The sequence below is a fragment of the Mirounga leonina genome, unplaced genomic scaffold (genome assembly GCF_011800145.1).
Source record: "Mirounga leonina isolate KUSES-001 unplaced genomic scaffold, KU_Mleo_1.0 Mir_201, whole genome shotgun sequence".
Classification (NCBI taxonomy): Eukaryota; Metazoa; Chordata; class Mammalia; order Carnivora; family Phocidae; genus Mirounga; species Mirounga leonina.
Window position 1 is genome coordinate 29,075,160 of NW_023270504.1, and position 16,567 is coordinate 29,091,726.

At 47.0% G+C, this 16,567-nt stretch overlaps 1 protein-coding gene across 1 annotated transcript in view; it reads left to right on the forward strand.

Moving 5' to 3' along the window:
* Positions 1–393: 393 nt before the first annotated feature.
* B4GALNT3 (beta-1,4-N-acetyl-galactosaminyltransferase 3) overlaps positions 394–16,567 on the forward strand; it is an 88,540-nt gene continuing 72,366 nt past the window's right edge. The window contains exon 1 of the mRNA XM_035027855.1: positions 394–562. Coding sequence (XP_034883746.1) covers positions 394–562 — 169 coding nt within the window. The remainder of the gene's footprint in view (positions 563–16,567) is intronic.

The window sequence follows — 16,567 nt, forward strand, 5'->3', positions numbered from 1 at the left end:
CAGACGCGCACCTAGGGAAGCCTTCCTGTGGGCAGTGAGAGCGGGCGAGCGGGCGAGGAGGCGGGCGAGGAGGCGGGCAGGAGGCGGCGAGGCTGCGACGAGGAGAGGCGTGGAGAGGAGAGCCGGGCGCGGAGGACATTCGGGGGAGGAGGCGCCGGCTGTGCTCGCGGAGAGAGACCTGAGAGGCGGCGCGAGGCGCCCGAGGGACCGCTGGCGCGCGGAGCCTGAGCCGGCGCCCGGCTGGAGAGCGGCCGGGGGAGACGGCCTCGGCGCAGTCCTGAGACGCTGGGCTGGGGCTGGGCCACCGTGCGCCCAGGGCGCTGGGCCCGGCAGGGGGGCGGGGGCGGGGTGCGGAGCGGCCCGCGCTGGCGGCGGCCGCCCGGGCGCCGCGCCATGGGGAGCCCTCGGGCCGCGCTGCTCCTGCTGCTCCTGTGCCCGGTCAAGCTGCTGCGGAGGCGCTTCCGGCTGCTGCTGGCGCTCGCCCTGGTGTTCGTGGGGCTCTGGACTCTTTATCTGGAACTGGTGGCGTCGGCCCAGGTCGGCGGGAACCCTCTGAACCGAAGTAAGTAGCGCCGGGGGACGGGGGAGGGGGGACGGGGGCGCGGAGGTGGGAGGAGGCCGGGCCGGTGGCTCCCGGGTTGGGGAGACCCGCCTCTCATCCTCAGACCCGATTTCCAGCTCATTTTCGTCTCCAGGTGCCCGGCGCCGCCCCGCTGCCTACTCGGGGAGAGAAGGGGGGCGTGGGGGCCGGTCGCTGAGTTCCGAGACCGGGCCTGCCCGCCGGGCCGTGTGGGGCCGGGGCATCCTCGGGGCTGCTCGCTGCTGCCCTCGGAGGACTGCGGGGAGAGAGGCTCCCGCCTGCCCCGCGGAAGTGCGGGCCGAGACGCGGGGCACCTCGCGCGCGCTAGGCTTGCAGCCGCCCCCAGCGAGAGAAACGCGCGGTCGGGTCGTGGGCTCGGGGTTTGTGCCCGGGGTGCCGTCGGCCGTGAGTCCCCCGAGGAGGCGCGCTCCGGTTAGCGCGGCCCAAACTTTGCTTGCCGCCTGCTCTGTGGCTCGCTACGTTTCCTCTCCCGCTGCGCTTTCTGGGGTTCTTTATTTTAACCATACCTCCGAGAGCCCCCTCACCTCCCCCTTCCCCTACGCCACTCGCCCCCCTTCCGCTTCCTCACTGAGCCGGCCTCCACTCCTAGTCCTGGCCACCCCTCCAGCTAGTTTTCTGAAGCTCTCTTTGGAACCCTTCAGAACGTCCTGGTCATGGAGACAGTGGACCGCACAGTGGACCAGGCAGGGGCTAGATTCCTACTTCTCTTTTTAACGTAGCCAAAGCCACTTAATTTTTCTGTGCCTCAGTTTCCTCTTAGGAAAATGTGTGGGAACGGTCTCTTTCTCGTTTTCCTTCGACACGCATGGCTATCCGACGTCATTTTCAGTTTACTATTGATGGAGCTAACCAAGTAAAATTCCGAAAGTGTCAGCGACTGTAAAAGGTCAGTGTAACAGCAGGAAAAAGTGGAGAAACTCCCAGAGAGGAGCCTCCCTGCCCAAGCCTGAGGAGTGGAGGCTCGTAGTTGGAGCACATTGTCTCCCATGCATTCACTTCCCCCATTGAGGAAATTCTGAAGGTCTGTGTGGTGATGAAATTGCTGGTGAGAAGATGCTTCGACATGTCCTTGTGTCAACTGCTCTGCCCAGAGTTGGGCGTGGTGCTTTGCCTCCTCCTGTGGCCAAAGAGAGGGAATCACTAGGGTCAGTAATTGAGCTGGTTCAGGGTAGAGACATATATTTATGGCAGAACCTCTCTGTTGAAGTAATTCTGGCTGTGAGTAGGGAGACTGGGCTTCCAGTCCTGGTTCTGCCACTAATGAGTTGGGGGATCAAAGGGAAAATGACAGCTTCTCAGGTAGGAGGAGGAAGTTGGACTAAATGACCTCCAAGGTCCCTTTGAGTCTGGATGCTTAGATTGTGTGATCGCCCCTGCTTGAGCTTTTCCAGGGTCAGAGGGCTGAGCGCATCGTGAGGACAGCTCTGCTTAGCCACAGCTCCCCAGCTCTAAATAGGAGAGTTCTTCCTTCTGATGACCAAAATTTGCCTTCCCATAGCTAGTTCTTGCTCTTCTCTCTGAAAGACAGTGCTCTTCCATACTGTGGCCGCTCAGTCCCAAGTGGGTGAGCCCGGTTGGAGTGTGTGCAGGTGGGAGGCCCTGGGAAGGGATCTCCCTTCTCTCCTCCTTGGGACACCCCTTCTCAACGTGGCCACCATTTTGTTAATGTGGTAGCCAGTGGGATCCTCTGCACAGATTAAAAACGGAGGAAAGCAGTTGCTTTGTGATGCTGAAATTAGTGTCTTCCTCCCACCCTCCACCCCCACCCCAATACACTTTCCCTTTACCTCAGGTGTGCTTTCTCCACAGAGACCAGAACCAGTTTGCCACCATCATAATCTCACGCTGTCTCCTACCCTCTGACTCCTGTTGGCTGTCTCATCCTCAGCTATCAATTCGTGGATCTGTTTGGTTTCCCTTCTAGATGAATCTTAGCTCTGGGTTTCCTTATTCTTTGTTTCCTTTTCCAAACTGACCCTTCTCCAGAAAGATGTTCCCAGCTTCCAATTCCAGCAACATCTTTGTTTGTCTAACCATCATTTTTAACGAGAGCCCAAGCCCAGGCACTGATGGCTCATTGCTTCCTCATCTCAGCCTCCTAGAACCCTGAAACCCATCTGCTCTGCAGGGTGACTTTTCATGCTGGGCTGTCTCATTGTATTCTCCTCTTGCCTGGATTTCCTTTTGGAATGAGGTTTAGACAGTGGCTGTGGTTTCTGGCTCCTTGTCTCCCATCCTTTGTTTTTAAGAAGCCCAGACGTCTTTCATCAAAGTCCTCTCTTGTCTTATAGGTCTTATTCCCAGCTCAGAGCTATTCCTCTGGGGGGAGAGCAGGAGAGGAGGAATTAAAGAATAGAAGTACAGAAAGGCTTGCTTGCATTCCCTCCTTTACACCCTGGCATACCAACAGCAACCAGTAGAACTTCCCCTCCCAGGACTGCACCCGTGGCCTTTACCACAGCAACCAGAGTCCCAGCTTGGCTCTGCTTCCCAACAAGCCACCCTGCCTCCTCTCTCTAGCAATCCCTGCCAACTCACTCTACCAGCAGCCTTCCTATCATCTGTAAGGCCGGCCTCCTTTACCAAAAACCTTTCATTTGCCTGTCCCTGTGTGACAGGTACATTGATCTGACCCTGGAAGAAGTGTATGGAGAAATGGCAGTCACAAACTCCAGGGTGGGAAAGTAATGACAGGGGAGCATGCTTCCTGCTTCATCTTCATGGAATAACCCAGTAGTTTAAGATATGGACGATGTGCAATTTGGGCTCCATATATAGAAAGAGATACAACCACAATTGGAGTAACTTCAGAGAAAAAAAAACCCAAATCTTTAACAGATAGAAAACGAGTCCCTTGGACAAAAGAATTAGAGCTGTTCACTCACTCATTTAACCAAATATTTATTTAGCACATACCTCAAGCAAGGCATTGTGCTAGATCACTTAGATATAATGATGAGTAGATATGGTTTCTAGCCCTCTCAGCAGCTTTCTCTCTAAGAGGGGAGTTCAGGTGCATATATAAAAATAATTGTACTATGGAATAATCATTAAGTTTTACAGCTGGGGAAACTAGATGTTGCTGTGACACTTCCCGGAAATGGGATGGGGCTCTTTCAACTAATATTTCATGCAAGTGGTGACATTTCAGGAGATCTTGAGGAGCTGGTAAGATTTTAATGGATATAGAAAGAGAAGGCTATTCCAGACAGAAAGCAGTATAAACAAAGACCAGGGAAAAGTTAGAGTTTGGGAATGTCGAGCATCTGGGTTTGATGAAGCAGAGAGTAGGAGGGGAGAATATAGGATGGTGCTATATTATGAAAGACTTAGAAAACAACCTTAAAGACTGGCATTTATTCTGTAGATAAGAGAAGGCAGTTTTAGAATAGGGTAGATAGGGGCACATGGGTGGCTCAGTCAGTTAAGCATCTGCCTTCGGCTCTGGTCGTGAGCCCGGGGTCCTGGGATAGAGCCCCACATGGGGCTACCTGCTCAGTGGAGATCCTGCTTCTCCCTCTCCCTCTCTCCCTCCCCCTGCTTGTGTGTGCACTCTCTATTTCTCTCTCTCTCTCTCGGTCAAATAAATAAATAAGATCTTAAAAAAAAAAAAGAATAGGGTAGGTAGCCTTGTAGAATGGAGCCAGCCAGGGTCAAGCAGTTTTATGATACTTTGGTATGGAGGATGCCTGAATAGGGTCCTGAGGGTCCCTTGCTGTGGCTGGCATGAGCCTTTTAGCTGCTGAGCCTTTTAGCTGCTGAGTCATGAAGCTCTCCTGGGGACAGGTCAGGTCAGGGTGGTAGTGGGGCATTCAGAGGGCTTGGGGCAGTCACCATATGCCACCATGTTCATAAGTCTTTCAGTAGCTTAATAACTGCTACAGCTGTACTGGAGTGTACCAGCTGAAAAGCAGCCCTGGGAACAGACTATTAGTGGAGGTTAAAGACTCTCCATCCTGGCAGGTTTTAACAAGTTATACCCATTCGTTCAGATTGGATTAGCTAAATCCTGCCCGAGGGCAGAGATCTGGACTAAAATGGTTTCTAGGGTCTTTGCTCTATATTTGACCTACTGCTGGGACCAACTTGGTGCTGGAGCCAAGAGATTGCATTTGGGCATGGAGCCAGGGCAGAATGATAGCATGCACCAGCCTCTTTCTAGATCTCACAAGGCCAGTTCCAGTGTGTCTCCATTTTTAAGTGTCAGCTTTACCCGCTGAACCCCAAAGTGTTCTCAGGCTCAGGAATGAATCGGCTTTACACCTCTCTGGTTGGCCCCTGTGACTCCCGGTGGACTTTGAATGGGCTGAGGGAGCCACAGCCACAGATGTCAGGCAGGCACCTGAGCTCCTGGGGTCACCACAGCTACGCTGGTTTGGAAAGGATACAAACCCTCCATAACAGAGGTAACTCAGGGCAGAACAGTAATCTGAGCTGCAGGCAGGGAGAGAGGGGGAACAAATGAGACCGATGTGTGGGCAGAGCGGGCATGGTGTGGCTTAGGGCTGACGCTCAGAGCAGAGGTGAGTGTTGCAGGGGAACATGACTCCTTCTGTGCTCCCCGTGGCCCGGGACCATGTCTGCTGCTGCGCTGGCCGGGCTGCCCCTCGCTCCCGTGGAACCTCTGACTCGTGTTCCTGTGTCCTGTTTACGTCTCTTTATGCTGCCACCCTGGCCACCTGGCTGCTGTGTGTATCTTCAAATCAGTATTCCATTCTGGGCACACACTAGGCACTTGAATAAATACCTTCTGGTTATGGATGGTAAGCTCTGAATTTCCAAGCACCTGATATTTTCCACTGGCAGATACTTTGTTTATCAGTGACCGATGCAAGAATAGAACCTCGGAATTCTTGTTCCTTGTACCGTAATACATATAAACAATAGCCTTTCAGCACATATGCAAAGGGTGAGAATTAAGCCATCAATGCCTTTTTATATAAGAGTGTTTTCTTTGGACCCAGTACCGTCTGTTACCCAGAACGCCGTGTGTGACGGAGAGTAGGAGACCTTACCCAGACTTGGCATCTCCTTTCCCTGGTCTCTCCTGTTCTCTTTGTGACATGGCCAGGACAATTGCGGCAACACGCCTCGCCATCTATCCTGCCCACACCACCCAGGGACCCCCAGTCCGAGTTGAGGGTGTGCCTGCTCAGGGGTGCCAAGGCTCCTTACCGCTCCCTGTCCGGGAGTTGTCCGGACGCCCTGCATGATTATAACTGCTTCGCAGCACCAGGTCTTTTGAAGCAGCCACTTCTGTGCTGGTTTTAGGAGCTGCTGGTACTCGGACTGCAGTCATTTTCCAGGCCACAGAGCCTGCTGGTCTTGCCCTCTAGTGCTGAGCTTTATGGAGCAGAGCAGAGCGGCCGCCATAGCAGAGTTTGCTTTGGAAGGGGGCCTACAGGCTGTTCTTGGAGCCTAGTTCTGTACCAAGTTCCACCAGTCTCAAAATCTACTCTTTTTATTTTCCACAAATACTTCTCCTTATATCCAAGGATGGTGAGGTCTAAACCAGGCCAGCTCTACAGTTTGCTTTCAGACCCCTTTAGCCTTGTGATCCACAATTAATAGATTTATATGTTACCCGATATAAAAAAAATACTACTGGAAGAGGTGAGAACAGTTTGGATGGTGTACATAAAGGGCGTTGGGCTGAATATGTTATATATTCTGAGCAAAGCATGATGGATAGCTCTTTAAATTTTGCAGACTTTTAGGTTCTAACAAGTGCTGCTTTCAGTGTTACGAGTATCCATGAGACAAGCAAAAATGAATATTATTTTTACCCTTGTGATATTTTTGTATGTAATTTATTTTTTATGCTAATTTTTTTTTTTTAACTACTAACCCAACTTTTTTAGAAGATAAGGATACAAATTATCCCTGTGGTCCCTGGCTGTGTGTGTGTTTTGTTTTGTTTTTTTGTAACTTTTCGTTGAAATATCTTATGTGTTCAGAAAAGCACACATATAAGTATACAGCTTGAATTTTCACAAACTGAACATACCTGTGTAACAAGCACCCTGATGAAGAAATGGAACATTACCAGCACCCCAGCAGTGCCCCTTGAATTCCCTTTCAGTCATTACCCTCAGGACAGATTCACTTAGCCTATTTTTATACTTTCTGTATAAAAATACGTGCTTTATTTTAAAGTTGATATTTATGATTATAAAAATAGTACATGTTCGTTATACCAGATGACAGCTTTGTAGCTGGACCACATTAACCCCTGTAAAATCACTTTTTTGTGCGGTAGTATCCCATTACAACTGATACAATAACTTAAGGAGTGGCCAGTGAAGACTAGGACCTAAAAGCTATGAGATAGAGCCCCGTGAAATTCTTCATTAGAACTGCTACCAGGGTGGGGTTGAGAAACATTGCTTATCCTGTGTGTAAGAACCATCCAAAAATGTTTCTCTGGTCTTGATATTAGAAATAGCTGGGCTTGTTTTGAGTAGTCAGTTTGTTTAAATTTTTATTGGCCATGTAAATTGTATACCTACCAGGTTTTTCCCTTTGTGGTGGTTACTAGAAAGCTTTATAATTCAGTTTTTGGTTCATCTGGAAAAAAGTGTAAAAGGTTTTATGATCTGCCTCTTGGTATTAATTTTATGCCTCTTATATCTTTATTTTTCCTTTTCCTCCCACAATGACTTCTAGTTTATGTCATCTTATATTCTATGGTCCTTGTAAACCACTTTAACTTTTTCAGAGCAAATCAAGGCATAAAAGAAATCAAAGAAGTACTGTGGTGTATATAAAAGTATGAAGAAGAAATTAAAAATAACCTATAATCCCACTACTTTGACCTAGAGATTATTGAAAAGAAAAAAAATAAAGTATAATCTGTGATAACCAGATGCTGGATTCTGGCATATCTTAAACAAGAATTCTAGATTTAAAAAAGCCAAACAATAACATTCCCAGTCTTCTTCTTTTTTTGTAGTTTATTTAGGTGTTGAAAAGTTGAATGGCATTCAAAAATAAATTCTCACCTCTTCATGAGTATCATTAAAAGCTTAGAATTTACTGACAGATGTTGGGGCCTAAGCCAGTATCATTGAGAACAGTGACATAAATACAAGGAAAATTCAGTAAAGCTTGGCGAGCCCCATCACCACTGTTAAAGCAACTGAAGGGACTGGTCAGGAAGGCCAGGAACCTCAAGTTTGTCATGTGGACTCTTACCCTGCCAGACCAATGGTGAGACCATAAGCGTGAAGACCTGTAGCCACTGCCCAGCCTGTGGTTATGGATGCATAAAGTTACAAACATTAGAGATCCAGTCCCTTTACTAACAGATGAGAAACCAGGTCCAGGGAAGAGATGATATCTCCCTCCTCTACTAATTTCTTTTAAACCGTATTCTTGTGGCGCCTAGCAGAAGCTATGCATGCATCCTACTCTAGTATCAGGACCTGGGAAAAGGGCCCACGGATGGGAAAAGGAGAAAGAAAGGTGGGGGTGGGGATAGAGAAATGACATTCCAAACAGACCAAGGATTTTGTATGTAAATGCCCAGAAGTCGAGTGATGTGTATTTTTCAATTTTTATTTATTTTGCAAATCTTGAGTGGCTGCAGAGGTGATTCATTTTCAAACTTAAAATGTTTATGGAGCATTTACTTTTTTGTGGGGGACTTAGTGGGGTAAAAAGCATTGATAGTTCCTGGAAAAAATTATGGACTTTGAAGACAAGGCAGGGCTCAAATCCAAGCTCTGTTACTCACTAGTTGCAGGACTTTGCATAAGGTACTTAGCCCTTTTCAAGACTCAGATGCTTCATCTGGGCAAGAGGGGGTTGGCGGGTTGGGTTATAATGCCCTCCCTGTAGAGCTTTTCTTATGACTAAGTAAGATTTAGTGAGCCTAGCACATATTAGGTGCCCAATTAGATTTAACAAAAACCTTGCACATATTAAGAGCTCAGTGGATGTTAGTTCCCATCTCTGCCCCCTGAGAGTTTACAGTCTGGTAGGAACTGGAAAATGGCTGGGCAGGCAGGAGTGGATAGATACATTCCTCAGCTAGCCCTTTGCCAGTGTCTCTTTGGCATCTCAGTCCGTGACACAGCTGTGCCCGGTCCTCAGCAGTCCCCAGGCCATCTATGTCCAGCACCTGCCAGCAAATACATGTTCTTCCTTTTTTCCTTCTGTGATACTCAGCACCGCCTCCATCTTTCTAAGAATTTGTTGTTGTTGTTTTTTTATTTGTTTGACAGAGCACAAACAGGGGAGCGGCAGGCAGAGGGATAGGGAGAAGCAGGCTCCCCGCTGAGCAGGGAGCCCCATGTGGGGCTCCATCCCAGGACCCTGGGATCATGACCTGAGCTGAAGACAGACGCTTAACGACTGAGCCACCCAGGCACCCCCCTCCCCCGCCGCCTCCATCTTTCTATCCCCATCCCAGGCAAAGACTTGCATTAGGGGGTGGGAGGGGCGGGTCAGAAGTCAAGGAAATGGGAGATCTGTTGGGGATGTGTCCGGGCACAAGAGCTCTGCAATTGGGAAGTGGTAGCTGGGCACTCTGCTGCGTGTCCCTGAGCACACTCTTGAGGATTTCTGGGGCTGGAAGGCAGAAACACTGGGCACTTATCTTTGTTTAAATCCTAGCTTTGTAACTGACCTGTTGAGGTCCTTGGGCAAGTGCCTTTTCTTTGGAGGGCTTCAGTTTCATAGTCTTTGGAAGGAGATGCCCCTTTCAGGAGTAGGTTTGGAACCTCTCCGGTGTCACTGAGGTGTCAAGGGGACAGCCAATCTTTGCCATTCTGGCACTGGTCTTTCATGACTCAGTTGCCTTGAACTGAGAGGTGGCAGCTATCCCAGTGCTTCTGGCTACTTGGTCTCCAAGGTCACTTCTGACAACGTGGTCTCCATACAAGCCGTTGCCTCAAAGATTAAAGGCCTCTCTGCTGAGATCTTCTTACAAATCCTCTGACCCACTCCTTTCCACCCTGCCTGCCAACCCAGGGTTCAAATGGATGCATGCAGGCATGTGCACTTACACACCCTCCTCTCACCAAACAGCTGGTCTCCTGACTACACACCACCGCCTCTGAGTCAAGGGTTGGCAGGAGGAATGAGGACACTGAGGATTTCCTCACGAACCAGGGACTAAGTGTTAATGGAGCATCTCAGTTCTTGGTGGTCTTTTTTGTTCCAGCTGAGCTGAGGGCCTGGAAAAAGGGAGAGGATGATGGGGAGCAGATCTCAGGTGAACAGCTTCCAGGAGAAGGCAGGGACGTGTACGTACAGCACAATGAAGTGGAGAAATTGAGGGAGAGATATTATCCCATTTTCTCAGTTGGTTCAGTGACTCTGTTTTTCAAAGCTATAAGTTTTATTTGGTTTGATTTCAAATTTGGTTCTAAAAATACTATTTAGAAACTATATTGTTCTGCTGTTCAGAAATATGTTACTATAATCTATTCTAATTTTTTCTAATCTATTGTCTAAAGTTGAGGCTGCCAAAGTGTTAGTATCTGCTTGCTGCTCTGACAGTTCATTTTTTTTTTTTAACGTAAACTCTACACTCAACATGCAGCTTGAACTCAAAACCCCAAGATTGAGAGTCGGATGTTCTACCGACTGAACCAGCCAGGCGCCCCTCAATTCTTTATATTTTGGCCCCTGGAGATTTCCCTTGCTTTATGGAACTTAAGTGTTCTCTGTAAATAAAAAGAAGTTTGTCATATTTTGTCCAGCATTTCTTAGTATTTCACTGTATTTCCCAAAAGGAAGTCCTTTGGCTTGAATGCTTAAGACCATTTCCAGCCCCTATAGCCTGTGATTATTGGGAGTTGTGTGTGTAAGCACAGGTGAATGCCCCACTTGAGGAATATAGTAGAAGCTAGGTAAACGTTGAGGGAATGCAAATCCTGTAGCACAGAGGCTCACATGGTCTGAAGATGAGGTTGGGACAATGGTTGTGACACGATTGTGGTGTCTCAAGTGCCAGGCTGCTGTGGTTGGATTTAGTGGAGAGTAACATACATTTTTTTAAAGCAGGGATTTGATGTGATGAAGGCAGTGTTTTCTTATTTTTTATCCACTGACTTGACTTTGACTCTTCAGACATTTGTTGAATACCTTTTATGTCCTAGGAACTGTGGCTGTAGGTAGATGATACTGTGGGAAGTTTGCAGGATGGCATGGAGAGAGAGGGGCCGCTCAGTTACTTATCACAGTGACCTAAAGTGTGGGCAGTGAGTGTCTAGCTGAGAAGGGTGACAGAGAATAGCTGAGACCTGTCAAAGAAAGAAGTGACAGAATTTGCTGGTAGAGTTGATGTAGAAGGTGCCATGTTGGGTGGTGAGTTTCACACACGGTTCTCTGGCTATGCTGCCATGATTAGTTTAATTATGGGCAACCCTGTACAACGAGCATCTCAAAAGATGTTCTCGTGAGGAAAAATGTGCTTTCATTTCTCCTTACAGCTTCCTCTTTGGGATTTAGATATTGTGCTGGTCCTGCAGGACAATACAAAGGGACGGGAGACAGACACTCATGTATTTATTTATTTATTTATTTATTTATTTATTTATTTATTTATTTATTTTTAAAAGATTTTATTTATTTACTTGAGAGAGAGAGAATGAGAGAGAGCAAGCACATGAGAGGGGGGAGGGTCAGAGGGAGAAGCAGACTCCCTGCCGAGCAGGGAGCCCGATGCGGGACTCGATCCAGGGACTCCAGGATCATGACCTGAGCCGAAGGCAGTCGCTTAACCAACTGAGCCACCCAGGCGCCCGACACTCATTTATTCAACAAATAGTCATTGCACCCTCGTTATGTCCGGGCAGTGTTCTAGGTGTTAGAATATTGAAGGGAACCAGAAATTCAAAGCTGTCATGGTGCTTACATTTCATGAAAAAAAAAAAAAAAAAAAAACCCCACAATAAAACCCATAATAAATACGTAAACAAACATAAGAATTTCAGATGGTGATTAGTTCTTGGAAGAAAATGAAACACGGTAATGGCACAAAATTTCTAGGCGGAGGGGTGAGAGGTAAGACTAGCTTGGAGAGTGAGGGGGTCTCTGAGAAGTGACTTATCCAAAATAGATAACTAGGGGTAGAGGACGTGATTAAGCACAAAACAAGTGAGTACCTCAGGAGTTCAGAGAATGGGAACTAGGTAGAAGAGGGAAAAAATGTAGAACAGAGTCACTGCTCTTTTTGAGGAGAGCATCTTCTTGCTAAGGCCTCCCATTGTCCTGAAAGCAATGGCCTCCTTCACCTCCTTGGTGGGAATAGGGTCAGCCTTAGACTCAGTTTTCACTGGGAGTCCCTGAGAAAGAGGGGCTAGCCAAAGGCTCTGTCTGGGCCCGAGGAGAAGTGATAGTGGTTGTTTTGGGGGCGCATGGGTGGCTCAGTCGTTAAGTGTCCGCCTTCGGCTCAGGTCATGATCCCAGGGTCCTGGGATCGAGCCCCGCATCAGGCCCGCTGCTCAGCGGGAAGCCTGCTTCTCCCTCTCCTACTCTCCCTGCTTGTGTTCCCTCTCTCACTGTGTCTCTCTCTGTCAAATAAATAAATAAAATCTTTAAAAAAAACATAGTGGTTGTTTTTCCTCATTACGAACTTGGATCCCAAAACCAGGATGAGGGGAGACGCAGTTGGAATCCACCTCTGTTCTCCTTGCCTCACAGCTTGCTTTCTTTCTTTTTTTTTTTTGTATCTCCATTAGTGCACTTATCAAAGTCTGCCTTCCATCAAAGTTATTTATGTCTGTGTTTGTCTTCCCCCACGGGATAGTGAATTTCTAGAGTGCTGGACCTGGGCATTTTCCCCCCTTTGTCTCCCTAGGGCAGAGATTTTTAACCTTTTGTGGCTCATATACACTTGTAGAATCTGATGAAGAAACTGTGGAAATCTGTGCAGAAATTTGCCTGCCCCCTCGAATGTTTTGCATGCTATTTTGGGGAGGTACACAGGCCCCTGACTCCTATCTGTGGATCTCCAGTCAGGAACTCTGCCTGAGTGATTTGCCCAATACCTGGTACACAGTAAGTTCCCAGAGTTTGATTGATTTGGGGTCTTCCTCCCAGTTAAATCCCTTTACTCTATTTGCAGGGGACAGATGTTACGTGGGAGAGAGCCAGGAAGCAGTCCCACTTGTAGGTGATGGAGAAGAGCGTGTACAAACTAGAAGTAACCATCCAGAGAGCAATAGCTTTGCTGTCGCTTCTTGTCCCCACAGAGTCAGAGTTGGTGTATCCTCCCTCTTGGGCTGGTCTTCTCCCCGACTCTTAAATGCTGCTGTCCAGTCTCATATGATGTTCCTTGTGCTTGCTTTTCAAAGGTCTGCCCATTCTTTCAACCCCATCTCTTCCCTGACGCCTGCCTCAGTTATTTCTCTTTCAGCTGACCTTACCCTTTTGGGAACTTCTGTTGCACTTAAGTTGTCTGCAACTCAAATGTTGATACTTTGTTTTGTTATTTTGTTTTACTTATTTCTTGAGAGAGAGAGGGAGAGAAAGAGAGAGAGAGGCAGGTGGGCAGGGACAGAGGGAGAGGCAGGGAGAGAGAATCTTGAACAGGCTCCACGCCCAGCATGGAGTCCAGTGCGGGGCTCGATCTCATGACCTTGAGATCATGACCTGAGCTGGAATCAAGAGTCAGGCGCTTAACCAACTGAGCCACCCAGGTGCCCCTCTTTTGTTATTTTAGATATTTTCTTTATCTCTACTTTGTCTGGGTTGGTCTTATGTACTCCAACTAAGGTTGTTAGAGAAGCCAAAGATGGCTCCAGAGGATCTGGTGATGGCAGTTGGCTTCATCCCTCCCACAAGCATCAATGAAGTGCTTGGAAGAGGCGGGTGGTGAACTTGGAATTGAGTGGGCACAGGCTTCATTGTGCCCACGTTTCCTCCATACAGACACAGCCATCCTTTCTACCTTAACTCTCGAGGTTGCTGTTGTGTCTTCTGTGCCATCTGCCAGTGTCTCTACCCGCCCCCCCCGCAACTCCTTTTCTTCCTCTGTCATAGCATAGTTGTCAGGAGCAAGTCTCTGAAGGCGGACTACCTGGGTTTGAATCCTAGCTCCAACTCTCAGTACGCTGTGCTTTAGTGAGCAGAGTACTAAGATTCAATATGCCCCAGTTACTTATCTGTGAAATGGGAATATTAATAGTTCTACCTTGTTGGGTTTTTGTTGTGGCAATCAAGTGAAATAAGACATACAAAGTACTTAGAACAGTTCTGGATACATAATGTTTAATAAGTGTTAGCTGCTTGTTTTTATCATTGTCTTATTTTTTTCATTATTATTGTTTTTTTTTTTTTAATCATTTAATCAGCCTTTAAAGCCCCTTTGTTTCTCTTTTGACTGGCTTTTGGGAACTGTCCTTCACATATCATAGAGAATCCTGGGGCAGAATGGATCTCAGAGATTTTTAAATTCTGAGATGGAAAATACCTGCAATTTTTACTCCAGGCGAATGGCAGGCATCTTCAGTAGAACATGTAATTCTTCTACTAAGCCCAGATGCAGTCTCAAAATCTTTCTCAACACATCTCATCAGGCAGTGGCAAGTTGCCTCTTCAAGTGTAATCTGCTCAAACTCCTCATTTCACCAATAGAGAGTTTAAGGCTTAGAGAGTTTTAAGCAACCTGCCTAAAGCGCAGCTTTGGGCTCAGGATTCCTGATGCTTGAGCAGTGCGCTTTACAGCATACCATGCCACTCACCATTTTGCCATTACCTATTCCCTTTTTATTTGCTGAGAGTGCTTTCTTTTCATGACTGAGTTTCATGAGGTCCTTTTTTCCTACCCATCCAAGCAGTCTGACAGTGTGTGAAGCAGGCATATAACCCATTCTCAAGTCTGTTTATTTATCTTTTCTTGCCAGTGAATGAGCGGAAGTTGTCACCTAGTTGGGGTGGATCGTGGGCCCACCTCAGCTGCTGTGGGGTGACTTGTGAGTTTTCTGAAATTTCTCTAGTGACACCCTGAATTGATACTGATAGCTGAGGGTAACCTGCAAAGAGGCTCTTGTTGATGTTGAATTCTCATACTGCAAAGGGCAGGCCAAGACGTGACATTTCTCATCCAGCAGGTACCTTTGTTCCCTACACCCTCTTATCCTCAGAACAGCCCCTTCTAGTAAAGGAGTAAAGAGCTTCTTTAAAAAAAAAACCATTCAGGGGCGCCTGGGTGGCTCAGTCGGTTAAACGTCTGCCTTTGGCTCAGGTCATGATCCCAGGGTCCTGGGATAGAGCCCTTTGTCGGGCTCCCTGCTCAACAGCGAGCCTGCTTCTCCCTCTCTCTGCTCGTGCTCTCTCTCTGTCTCTCTCAAATAGGTAAATAAAATCTTTAAAAAAATAAGGTAAATCAAAAGAGTGTTGAAACATATAAATCATGAGATCCTCTGGTAGAAAAGTACATATTTTTAAAAGATGTTGTCATCTCCGTTATTCTCATCTTTGGAGAAAGATACAAGCTGATAAGGGCTGATGTTTTCATAATCCTAGCCCTTGTTAGCAAATGGAAGTCCACTGCCGGCAATTCTGTGCAGGGGTAAAAAGTGAAATGGATGACAAATTGAAGATAAATTGCAGAGAGGTAATAATAAGTGGGTTCAGAATGCGTTTGGAAGCCTATAGAGAGGAGGTGGAAAAATTAGTATTCAAGTTTGATTTAACCTATTGAATAAGAATTCAACTTTGTTCTGATGCATGAAGGTTGGAAAAATATTTGCATAAGGGACATTCTACAATAGTGAAGCTTTAATTATGTTTCTCAGGAAATACCACCTGTCTGTCATGGGATGACATTTATCAAAGCAAGAAGTATTAAATTGGAAGTTGGTATTTACTCTGAGAGAAAGAAATGAGCATAATAAAGTGCCTAAGGGACTTGTTGATACAAAAATTAGAGAGTTTCAATTTCTGGGAAATGGCAATATATTGTAATATTTTTAGGGAAACAATTATGAGATTTTTTAGTGCCCCTTACAGATCTAAAGTCGTTTTCTGTTAGTTTAGCAAGATAAACATATATCGTACATAACTTGGTTTGCTCAAAATGATTGTGCTTGGTATATTTAGAAATTGGAAAGCCTGAGAAGCAGGGGGAAAAAAAACCCCAAAGTTGTTTCTTCTAAAACCAAGAAAAAAAGTCCTCAAGAAGGGGTTGTTTTTCTATATTTTCCTGCCCCTTTCTATCTCTAATAAGGTTTAGAAAGTTCCAGAGTAGTGAACACTTTCCCCAGCTGGCAGGGGTTTCATGATCCAATCATGTGAGGGAAGCAATGGAAGGCGAGGGAGAACAATAGTACCTTGTTTTCACAAGGAACTTTTTTCTGGGAACTTGGAGCAACTTAGGCTGCATCCACATTTTAGGATCAGAGATTGCTACTTCTCCCAGAAGAAAGATTGCTCCTTTCAACCTGTCTGCAAAGGTGTCCTCTGCCATGGTCTAAGGATGCATATGGAGCAATGTGGGTGGGAAATGACACTCATCCAGCGTGTCACTTGGAAGACAGAAGGTGCAGCCTGCTGCCTACTTTATAGAGGGAAAACCAAGGCAAGAGGTGGCAAGAGGTACACACAAACCTAGTAAGCCTGCTGAGGAAGGAAGTTCACTCCAGTGTGCTGGCTCTCAGCTCTAGGTCAGGGCTATGGGATGGCCCAGAAGCTCAGCAGGCCTCAGTGTGCAGTCCAGAATCTCTCTTGAGTAACTTAACCTTTTGTTTCATGGCTGTGGCCCTGCCCAGAACTCTCCCCTAGACCAGCGAGCTGACGTTCGTTGGACTGTCAAAGCTGGGGTAGAGAGAGCACACATTGGAATCTGGTCACCAGCAGGGCAAGGGGGGACCCTTGGTTGCCTGCAACTAGCCAATGAGGGAGACAAAATGAGCAGTTACAGAAATGTGGAGGAGGGAGTCATTCTTCTAAGGAGTCTTTTTTTTTTTTTTTTTTTTTTTAAGATTTTATTTATTTGAGAGAGAGCATGAGCGG